Source organism: Hypanus sabinus, chromosome 10 (assembly GCF_030144855.1).
Source record: "Hypanus sabinus isolate sHypSab1 chromosome 10, sHypSab1.hap1, whole genome shotgun sequence".
In the NCBI taxonomy this organism is placed as follows: domain Eukaryota; kingdom Metazoa; phylum Chordata; class Chondrichthyes; order Myliobatiformes; family Dasyatidae; genus Hypanus; species Hypanus sabinus.
Genome location: NC_082715.1, coordinates 157,023,586 through 157,035,855, shown reverse-complemented (window position 1 = coordinate 157,035,855; position 12,270 = coordinate 157,023,586). Strand labels below are relative to the sequence as shown.

General features: G+C 49.1%; 1 protein-coding gene across 1 annotated transcript in view; it reads left to right on the top strand.

Moving 5' to 3' along the window:
- The first annotated feature begins 2,903 nt into the window (after window positions 1-2,903).
- The window catches only part of LOC132401264 (glutathione hydrolase 5 proenzyme-like), a 195,785-nt gene continuing 186,418 nt past the window's right edge, over window positions 2,904-12,270 (top strand). Inside the window, exon 1 of the mRNA XM_059983296.1 lies at window positions 2,904-3,198. Within this exon, the coding sequence (XP_059839279.1) occupies window positions 3,026-3,198 (173 nt within the window). The 5' untranslated portion in view covers window positions 2,904-3,025. The remainder of the gene's footprint in view (window positions 3,199-12,270) is intronic.

Below are 12,270 nucleotides of genomic sequence, written 5' to 3'. Positions count from 1 at the left end.
GTTTGAGTCTGTGGTAAAGAAGACAAATACAATGTTGGCATTTACTTCAAGGGAAATTAAATATAAAAACAAGAAAATATTGCTGAGGCTTTCTCAGTCACTAATCAGGCCACACTTGGAATATTGTCAACAGTTCTGGGCTCCATATCTCAGAAAGGATGTGTTGTCATTGGAGAGAGTCCAGAGGAGGTTCACAGTGATGATTCCAGGAATGAAGGGGTTAACATATGAGGAGTGAATGGCGGCTTTGGGCCTGTACTCACTGGAATTTAGAAGAATGCAGAGGGGATCTCATTGAAACCCACCGAATGTTGAAAGGACCAGATAGGGTGGATGTGGGGAGGATAATTCCTTTGAGTGGGTACTGTATATCCAAACTAGAGGCCCACCCTCAGAATGGAGGGGTGACCTTTTAGAACAGAGGTGAGGAACATTTTGTGGCAGAGTGTGGTGAACCTGTGGAATGCTTGGCCACAGACTGAGGTGGAGGCCAAGTCCGTGGGTGCATTCAAAGCGGAAGTTAATAGATTCCTGATTGGTCAGGGAAACAAGGGATGTGGTGAGAGGGCAGGCGTATGGGGTTGAGTGGGATTGAAGGCTAGCCATGATGAAATGGCAGAGCAGACTCGATGGGCTGAATGGCCTAATTCTGCTCCTAAGTCTTATGGTCTTGCGGAATAAAGCATCAGCCATTTAGAACCGAAACAGAAAGAAATTTTGTCAGCCAAAGTTGGAATTCTCTGCCTAAGAGGCTGTGAAGGCCAACTTACAGATACAAAATTCCGGAGGAACTCAACAATTCAGGCAGCATCTCTGGAGAGGAATACCCAGTTTATATTTTGGGCCAAGACCCTTCATCGGGTCTGGAAAGGAACCGAGAATAAGGTGGGGAGGGGAAGGAGTACGAGTTGGCAGGTGATTGATGGACAGATGAGGTGGTAGGTAGGCTGTGCTGCTGCGTGTATTCAAGAAGGAAATCATTTTATTGTTAGACAGTGCAGGGAGATGACACTGAGGGAGGTATCATGTTGATGGGTCTGGTAGGCACGATGGACCAGCCGGCTCCCGATGGAGAGCTGGCAGAGACAGGCCGAGCAGAACGTTACAAGCCTGAGGTCCCAGTGGATCAGTCATCGTTCAGGACTGGACTTGGCGAGGGTCAGCAGCCTGGAACGTGATACTGGCAGCAAAGAGATTAAGCCAAGGACAGCTCAGCCAGGCCTTTCCATGAGCTCCTATTGAAAGGGAGAAACCACACTCGTGCACTCCAATCATCCAGGGAAGATTGAAAGATCTCAGCCAGAGCCCCAGCAGTCTCTTCCCTCACCCCCTGGAGCAGTCTGGGATCTACCTCCCACTAAGGCTTTAAATGTTCCCACTTTGCCAAGGTAGATCTTAAGTCATTTACGCTTACCTGTGCTGGATATTTTCTTATTTTAAAGGAATTGGACTTCTCCTGATTGAGTTCTTCTCTTTTTCCATAACCACTTTGAATAGTATGAAATCATGGTCACTATCTACAAACTTCTCCCGCACTGATGCGCTGTGGGGTGATGGAATGTATTCCCCAGGCCCAGCGATGCTCTTTTCCTGGTGATCTATCTACGTACCGAAACTCCCCCGGACACACTTCCAAAGTTCTGAGCCTTTAAAGTTCAGGCAACCCAAGTCAGGGAAGCCCCTCGTACTACAGCCCTACTTGTAAGTAGGTCCCTTGGTGCTCTGGGTCCCTGTCTCCTGTGGATTGTTGGCGAGTCTGTGACACACACCCAGCATAATCACAACAGCTGCTGTGTGTATATGGAGTCATTTGAGGACCCTTGTGGGATATCCCCCCTCAGTACTGATATAATGCATCCCCTACCAAACCGTGGAGTGCCACCTCCTCCTCAGTGACTCCACTCCAGGGTTCTCAGCTGCCAATGTCAGCAATATCGCAGTCCCAAGCGTTAAAGCTTTGAGTCACCTCTCGAGTTGGATTCTTTGCGTTAAAAGAAACCCATTTCAGCTTTGTACCCCCTCATACGCGTTAGTCACCCTTTAGACTCGGTGAGGACTTTCTCTTCCAGGTGGCGGAACATCGAGGTTCTCCCGTCGGACCAGCTTAAACCTCCCCCAACATTCTGATGTTGGTTCTGTCCTAGATTAGATTGATCCATTGGGAATATGGGATCCGGTTTGTCTAGGTTCCCCGCAGTTCCGATGCAGGGACTGTTCTTTGGCCTTGGGAGTCTCATTTTACCAGGGTTTTGACACACCAGAGGGGATCTATTGAAATTTACAGAGCTCCAACAGGGTTCCCTTACAAGGAGGTCGTTGCCACTGGTGTGGGCAGCTGGAAATGGGGCTCAGTGCAAGAGATTCCGAACTGAGGTGGTTCTGCTCTCCGTGGGTCCTGGAGAAGAGTCTTGGCCCAAAACGTCAACTGTTTATTCCACTCCATAGGTGAGGAGTTTCTCCAGATGTTTGTGTGCCTTACTGGAGCTCCAGAGAAATCTATTGACCCGAAGGACAGGGATCTTGTGGAATGTCCCACAGAGAGGAACATGCATACCTTAAACACACTGCTGGATCTGGAGGACCTCAGCGTCTTTGGAGAGGAATAGTCACGTTTCCAGCGAGACCCCTTCACCAGGAAACATCGACTGTTTATTCCTTTCGGTAGATGCTGCCTGACCTGCTGAGTTCCTCCAGCATTTTGTGTTTCTTTCTCCAGCTGGGAGCGTTAGTGCTGAGTGGATGAGGGTGCAGGGGGAGGAGGAGGGAGTCTGGCTGGAGGGTCCCCATCTGCCCCGGAACGGCGCATTGTAATCTACAGAAAAGCACTAATTCTTGTGCAACTTTCGACTTGCCGAGATGGATCCAGGAAATGGGAGGGGGAACACCCCGCCCACAAACGGACGAAGGTTATTAGCGGACTGCAGGAGGGGAGGAAGGAGCAGGAGACGGGAGCCGAGGGTGCAGAAGCGGACAGGCTGCGGAGCGGGGAGAGCGTGTGGCTCGGCCCGTCGGGTTGCGGACAGACATGAAGCCGTGGAAAGGCTGCTGCTGGCTGCTGCTGGCGCTGCTGGCGCTGGGGCTGCTGGTGACCATCGGCGTGCTGGCGTACCTGGTTGGGAGACGGTGCTGCCCGCCGCAAGCCCCCTACTCGCAGGCTGCCGTGGCCGCCGATTCCCGACTGTGCTCGCAGGTCGGCAGGTAAGAGCAGGGCGGACCGGGCCCCGGGATACGGTAACCGGGTCGACCACGCACCCTGAGATCCTGGCCGCGGAGTCGCAACTGCACCCAGCAAAATCCCGTGCTTCGCTCAGTGGAAGATACCGGGCGCCGAGGGCAGAGCCTCCGTGCACAGACACACACCACAGGGTTCCGGAGCCGTTCACAACGTACACAGGGTCCAGAGCTGCGCGCTCCCCTCCCTCCATCGGCACACATCCCAACTCCCACCTAAACCTCCGGGCAACGTTAACCAATTCCCACAACTAGTCAACAGACAGGAGGTGCAGGAGTAGGCCCTTCGGCCCTTCTAGCCAGCACCGCCATTCACTGTGATCATGGCTGATCATACACAATCAGTGCCCCGTTCCTGCCCTCTCCCCATATCCCTTGACCCCGCTATCTATAAGAGCTCTATCTAACTCTTTCTTGAAAGTATCCAGAGAATTGGCCTCCACTGCCTTCTGAGGCAGAGCATTCCACATATCCACAACTCTCTGGGTGAAAATTTTTTCCGCATTTCTGTTCTAAATGGCCTACCCCTTATTCTTAAACTGTGGCCTCTGGTTCTGGACTCACCCATCAGCGGGAACATGTTTCCTGCCCCCAGTGTGTCCAATCCCTTAATAATCTTATATGTTTCAATCAGATCCCCTCTCATCCTTCTAAATTCCAGTGTATACAAGCCCAGTCTCTCCAATCTTTCAACATAAACAGTCCCGCCATTCCGGGAATTAACCTCGTGAACCGACGCTGCACTCCCTCAATAGCAAGAATGTCCTTCCTCAAATTTGGAGACCAAAACTGCACACAATACTCCAGGTGGGGTCTCACCAGGGCCCTGTACAGCTGCAGAAGGACCTCTTTACTCCTATACTCAATTCCTCTTGTTATAAAAGCCAGCATGCCATTAGCTTTCTTCACTACCTGCTGTACCTGCATGCTTGCTTTCAGTGACTGATGTACAAGAACACCCAGATCTCGTACTTCCCCTTTTCCTAACTTGACTCCATTTAGATAGTAATCTGCTTTTCTGTTCTTGCCACCAAAGTGGATAACCTCACATTTATCCACATTAAATTGCATCTGCCATACATATCCCCACTCACCCAACCTGTCCAAGTCACCCTGCATTCTCATAACATCCTCCTGACATTTCACACTGCCACCCGGCTTTGTGTCATCAGCAAATTTGCTAATGTTACTTTTAATCCCTTCATCTAAATCATTGATGTGTATTGTAAACAGCTGCGGTCCCAGCACCGAACCTTGCGGTACCCCACTGGTCACAGCCTGCCATTCCGAAAGGGACCCGTTAATCACTACTCTTTGTTTCTTGTCAGCCAGCCAATTTTCAATCCATGTCAGTACTCTGCCCCCATACCATGTGCTCTAATTTTGCCCACTAATCTCCTATGTGGGACCTTATCAAAGGCTTTCTGAAAGTTCAGGTACACTACATCCACTGGCTCTCCCTTGTCCATTTTCATAGTTACATCCTGAAAAAATTCCAGATTAGTCAAGCATAATTTCCCCTTCATAAATCCATGCTGACTCGGACCGATCCTTCTGCTGCTATCCAAATGTGTCGTAATTTCCTCTTTTATAATTGACTCCAGCATCTTCCCCACCACTGATGTCAGGCTAACTGGTCTATAATTCCCTGTTTTCTCTCTCACTCCTTTCTTAAAAGGTAGAATAACATTAGCCACCCTCCAATCAGCAGGAACTGTTCCTGAATCTAAAGAACATTGGAAAATGATTACCAATGCGTCCACGATTTCTAGAGCCACCTCCTTAAGTACCCTGGGATGCAGACCATCAGTCCCTGAGGATTCATCAGCCTTCAGTCCCATCAGTCTACCCAACACCATTTTCTGCCTAATGTGAATTTCCTTCAGTTCCTCTGTTACCCTAGGTCCTCTGGCCACTATTACATCTGGGAGATTGTCTGTGTTTTCCCTAGTGAAGACAGATCCAAAGCACCTGTTCAGCTCATCTGCCATTTCCTTGTTCCCCATAATAAATTCACTCGTTTCTGTCTTCAAGGGCACAACTTTGGTCTGAACTAATTTTCTCCTCTTCACATACCTAAAGCAGCTTTTACTATCCTCCTTTATATTCTTGACTAGCTTACCTTTGTACCTCATCTTTTCTCCCATATTGCCTTTTTAGTTACCTTCCGTTGTTCTTTAAAAGTTTCCCAATCCTCTGGCTCCCTGTTCATCTTTGCTATGTTATACTTTTTCTCTTATTTTCATGCTGTCCTTGACTTCCCTTGTCAGCCATGGTCGCCCCTTACTCCCCTTAGAATCTTTCTTCTTCTTTGGAATGAACTGTTCCTGCACCTTCTGTATTATTCCCAGAAATACCTGCCATTGTTGTTCCACTGTCATCCCTGCTAGGGTATCCTTCCAGTCAACTTTGGCCAGCTCTTCCCTCTTGGTGCCATAGTCCCCTTTGTTCAACTGTAATACTGACACTTCCGATTTTCCCTTCTTCCTCTCAAATTGTAGATTAAAACTTATCATATTATGATCACTAACTCCTAATGGCTCCTTTACCTCGAGTTCCCTTATCAAATCTGGTTCATTACACAACACTAGATCCAGAATTTCCTTCTCCTTGGTAGGCTCCAGTACAAGCTGCTCTAAAATCCATCTCGGAGGCACTCCACAAACTCCCTTTCTTGGGGTCCAGTACCAACCTGATTTTCCCAGTCTACCTGCATGTTGAAATCCCCCATTACCTTTGCGACATGCTAATTTTAGCTCTTGATTCAACTTGCACCCTATATCCAGACCACTATTTGCAGGCCTGTAGATAACTCCAATTAGGGTCTTTTTGCCCTTAGAATTTCTCAGTTCTATCCATACTGACTCTACATCCCCTGATTCTGTGTCACCCCTCGCAAGGGGTCCTTCAGTCCTCACCAGCAGAGCCACCCCACCCCCTCTGCCCACCTGTCTGTCCTTGAATATTCATTTCCCAGCTCTTATTCCTACAACATCGTACTTGCCAATTTCCAACTGAGCCTCAAGCTCATCCACTTTATTTCTTATACTTCATGCATTCATATATAATACTTTTAATCCATTACTCCCCTTGCTTCTCACATCGATCCCTATTGCACTTGGCCATACTTCCCGATCCCTTCCTGAGCTTTCTGCCCCTTTAATTCTGTTGTCTTTCTTAACTTTTCTTATTCTCTCTTTCCCTTTAACTCCATCCTTATTTTTCCAGTTCGTCTCCTCCCCCCCACTTATTAGTTTAAACACACCCGTGTAGCAGTGGCAAACCTGCCTGCCAGAATGCTGGTCCCCTGCCTGTTAAGGTGCAACCCATCTCCTTTGTACAATTCATCCCTTTCCCAAAACAGATCCCAGTGGTCTAAGAATCTAAAACCCTGCTTGCCGCACCAGCTCCTCAGCCACACATTGAGATCCCATATCTCCCTGTTCCTGCCCTCACCGGCACGAGGAACGGGAAGCAAACTGGAGGTCCTGCTTTTCAGCCTTCTTCCGGGTTCTCTGTAGTCACGCTGCAGAATTTCTTTCCTCTTCTTCCCAACGTCATTTGTGCTGACATGCTCTACCACTTCCAGCTGTTCCCCTTCACCCTGCAATCGGTCCGTGACGTCCTGGATCCTGGCACCAGGGAGGCAACACACCATCCTTGAATCCCGCCTGTTGCCGCAGAAACCCCTTTCTGTACCTCTCACCTTGGAGTCCCCTACTGCCACGGCTCTGCCTCCTCAGCTTTGCTTCAGTGCCAAGCTTTGACTCGCAGACCTGTCCACCTCTCAGACTGACGGTGTCTTCTGTCTCGACAGCTTCTAAGAGAGTGAACCTGTTTTCAAGAGGCACATCCCCCGGGGTCTCCTGTACTCCAAGCATACATCCCTTCCTCATCGTCGCCCCCCTTCTCTCTTTCAATATCGTCAGAGTAACAATCTCACTGTAGGTTCTGTCCAGAAAACTCATTTTCCCAGATGAACCTGAGGTCATCCAGTTGCCTCTCCAGTGCCTCAGGAGCTGACCCTGGACACACTTTTCACAATTGTAGCAGCCAGAGGCACCATCAGTGTCCCTGACCTCCCACATCAGGCAAGCGTCAACCGTCACCTCTTCACCGCCTCGCCAAAGACGTGCACTTTCCTCACAAGGCGCCTCCCTCAACAAGGCCGCTCCTCTGCCGACCTTGAAAGTATGTGTTGCAGGCTGGTCCCGCCCAGTTTTTAAATCAACCACTCCTGAGAAGGACAGAAAACAGACTCCCTTCTCAGCCAATCCCCACGCTCTCTCCTTCGCTTGCCGCTCACTTGCTCCCGTGCTCGGCTCATTATTACACAGCAAGTGCAAACCCTTGGCATGCTCTCTCATACACAAAGGGTTCGACTCACCGCTCAGCTGCACCGGTTCTGTTTTTGAAGAGGTAACTAAGAAGGCCGACGCGGGAGCGTGGTAGATGCGGTCTATATGGACTTCAATAAGGTTCTTAGACATGAGAAAATCTGCAGATGCTGGGAATTCTGAGCAACACACACACAGTGCTGGAGGAAACCAGCAAGCGTAAGATACCCCTCCAAGAGACTACTTAAGCTTTTTCGGGATCAGAATCCCTTGAAGAGAGTCGGCAGTAGTCCCAGAAGCCTGCTGAGTTCCCGCAGCATTGCGCGTGTGTGTGTTGCATGGTAATGTTTTGACTTGATAGGGGTGCGTAAGATGACAGAGGCATAGATCGAGTGGACACCAGGGTGGAAATGGCTGTTACAAAGAGCACAATTTTAAGGCGACTAACGGGGATGTCAGGGGTTTTACTCAGTGATGGGTGCGTGAAATGTTCTGCGTGGGGGTGGCAGGGGCATATACATTTGGGGCATATAAGAAAGTCTGGGATAAGTATGTGGATGATTGAGAAATGGAGGCTATGTGAGAGAGAAGGGTTAGATTGATCTTAGAATAAGTTCAAAGGTTGGTAAAACATTGTGGGCTGAAGAGCTTGTACTGTGTAGTATTGTGTTACATAAGAACACAAGAAACGGGAGGAGGAGTCGGCCATCTGGCCCGTCGAGCCTGCTGGGCCATTCAATAAGATCATGTCTGATCTGGCCATGGGTTCATCTCCACCTACCTGTCTTTTCCCCAGATCCCTTAATTCCCCAACTAGGCAAAACTCTGTCCACCCTTGTCTTAAATATATTTACTGAGGCAGCCTCCACTGCTTCATTGGGCAGAGAATGCCACAGATTCACCACTCTCAGGGGAAAGCAGTTCCTCCTCATCTCCGTCCTAAACCTACTCCCTGAATCTTGAAGCTATGTCCCCTAGTTCTAGTCTCACCTACCAGTGGAAACAACTTTCCTGCCTCTATCTTATCCATCCCTTTCATAATTTTATATGTTTCTTTAAGATCTTCTCTCATTCTTCTGATTTCCAACCAGTCCAGTCCCAGGCGACTCAATCTCTCCTCATTGTCTAACCCCCTCATCTCTGGAATCAACCTGGTGAGCTTCCTCTGCTCCTTTGTGACAGGTTGCTGAGAAGGTGAGATCCAGGCAAATTGGCTGGATGGTAGAAAGCAGGGAGTGATGGTGGAAAGTTGTTTCTTGGACTGGAAGCCTGTGGGTTTCCCAGGAGCCCATGGTGTTGGATCTGCATCAACGATTTGAATGTGAACGTACAAGTCATGGGAGGGAGATTACAGACAATAGCGACAGAGGGATCTTGATCAGCGGGTTAAGTGGGCCGTGGAATGGCAAATGAAGATAAGTGTGAGGTGTCACATTTGGGAAGATTTTCACAGTGATAGGCAGGGCCCGGTGGACTATTGTAGAACATAGGCATCTTGCAGAACAAGTACATCATTCCTGAAAGAAGTGGCACAGGTAGAGAGGGTGGTGAGGACACACTGGCCCTCATCAGTCAGGACACTGAGTATAGCAGTTGGGAGGTTACGTCGCAGGACTACAAGACGTTAGTGCTGTTGCATTTGGAATATCGTGTTCAGTTTTGGTCACACCTTTATAGGAAAGATGCCATTGTGCTGGAGAGAGTGCAGAAAATGTTTATGAGGATGTTGTCAAGGACTGAGTTATAGGGAGAGGTTGACTTTATCTTCTGGAAGATAGGGGAACATCTCACAGAAGTGGATCAGACCACGAGGGGCACAGAAGAGAATGCGGTCTTTTCCCAAGCATGGGGAAATCAGGAACTAGAGGGCATAGGTTTAAGGTGAGAAGCGAAAGATTTAATAGGAACATGAGTGGCAAATTTATTCATCCACAGGGAGGTCAGCACATGGAATGAGTTGTCAGAGAAGTAGTAAAGGCCGGTACATCAACAACATTTAAAAGTTATTTGGATATATTGATAAACACAAGAGATTCTATGGACACTGGAAATCCAGAGTAAAATGCACAAATGCTGGAGGAACTCAGCAGGGCAGGCAGCATCTATGTAAAGGAACAAAGAGTCTGTTTTGTTCTGAGGCCCTTCACCAGGAAGTTTGGAGAGAAATTGGCCGAGCATTGGCTCAGGTGTGCATCTTTGTCAACATGTACCACGTGACTGAAGGGCTGGCTTAGACAACAGACAATAGGTGCAGAAGTAGACCATTCGGCCCCTCGAGTCTGCACCGAGGCTTCTGTGCTGATTAACTTGCTAGCTCTAACGAAGCACATCCTGTTCACTATTACACAGTGTACGGACTCACTTCAGGAGTGCTCAGTACTTGCTGAAGAAAAGCACACCTTGACTAACAGTGCAATGCCAGCTCCACACTTTGCACTGCGTCTTGTCCGAGAATTCCCTACCCCCCAGGACCGCCTATGTCAACCACATTACAGTGATGGTGACAATGTTATAGTCCCATAGGTTAATTTCAACTTGGAAATCCTTGCAAAGCAATGGGCGTGTGGTGTGTGCAGCTGATGTTGACCTGGCACTGTGTGCTGTGGATTGGTGAGTGGTTCTGCAAAATCACGTGCATCCAGAATCTTTCTTTAACCTTTCCAGCTTAACACCATCCTTCCTATAGCTGAATGAATGCAACACTCCCAATGTTCTCAGTGACATCCCGTACGCCACTCCCAAAGATATCTCAGTGACATCCCGTACGACACTCCCAATGAGATCTCAGTGACATCCCGTACGACACTCCCAATGAGATCTCAGCGACATCCCGTACGACACTCCCAATGAGATCTCAGTGACATCCCGTACGACACTCCCAATGAGATCTCAGTGACATCCCGTACGACACTCCCAATGAGATCTCAGTGACATCCCCTACGACACTCCCAATGAGATCTCAGTGACATCCCCTACGACACTCCCAATGAGATCTCAGTGACATCCCGTACGACACTCCCAATGAGATCTCAGTGACATCCCGTACGACACTCCCAATGAGATCTCAGTGACATCCCGTACGACACTCCCAATGAGATCTCAGTGACAACCCGTACGACACTCCCAATGATATCTCAGTGACATCCCGTACGACACTCCCAATGAGATCTCAGTGACATCCCGTACGACACTCCCAATGAGATCTCAGTGACATCCCGTACGACACTCCCAATGAGATCTCAGTGACATCCCGTACGACACTCCCAATGAGATCTCAGTGACATCCCCTACGACACTCCCAATGAGATCTCAGTGACATCCCGTACGACACTCCCAATGAGATCTCAGTGACATCCCGTACGACACTCCCAATGAGATCTCAGTGACATCCCGTACGACACTGCCAATGAGATCTCAGTGACATCCCGTACGACACTCCCAATGAGATCTCAGTGACATCCCGTACGACACTCCCAATGAGATCTCAGTGACATCCCGTACGACACTCCCAATGAGATCTCAGTGACATCCCGTACGACACTCCCAATGAGATCTCAGTGACAACCCGTACGACACTCCCAATGATATCTCAGTGACATCCCGTACGACACTCCCAATGAGATCTCAGTGACATCCCCTACGACACTCCCAATGAGATCTCAGTGACATCCCGTACGACACTCCCAATGAGATCTCAGTGACATCCCCTACGACACTCCCAATGATATCTCAGTGACAACCCGTACGACACTCCCAATGATATCTCAGTGACATCCCGTACGACAATCCCAATGAGATCTCAGTGACATCCCCTACGACACTCCCAATGAGATCTCAGTGACATCCCGTACGACACTCCCAATGAGATCTCAGTGACATCCCCTACGACACTCCCAATGATATCTCAGTGACATCCCCTACGACACTCCCAATGAGATCTCAGTGACATCCCGTACGACACTCCCAGTGAGATCTCAGTGACATCCCCTACGACACTCCCAGTGATATCTCAGTGACATCCCCTACGACACTCCCAATGAGATCTCAGTGACATCCCGTACGACACTCCCAATGGGATCTCAGTGACATCCCGTACGACACTCCCAATGAGATCTCAGTGACATCCCGTAAGACACTCCCAATGATATCTCAGTGACATCCCGTACGACACTCCCAATGAGATCTCAGTGACATCCCGTACGACACTCCCAATGAGATCTCAGTGACAACCCGTACGACACTCCCAATGATATCTCAGTGACATCCCGTACGACACTCCCAATGAGATCTCAGTGACATCCCCTACGACACTCCCAATGAGATCTCAGTGACATCCCGTACGACACTCCCAATGGGATCTCAGTGACATTCCGTACGATACTCCCAATGAGATCTCAGTGACGTCCCGTACGACACTCCCAATGAGATCTCAGTGACATCCCGTACGACACTCCCAATGAGATCTCAGTGACATCCCGTACGACACTGCCAATGAGATCTCAGTGACATCCCATAGGACACTCCCAATGAGATCTCAGTGACATCCCGTACGACACTCCCAATGAGATCTCAGTGACATCCCCTACGACACTCCCAATGAGATCTCAGTGACATCCCCTACGACACTCCCAATGAGATCTCAGTGACATCCCGTACGACACTCCCAATGAGATCTCAGTGACATCCCGTACGACACTCCCAA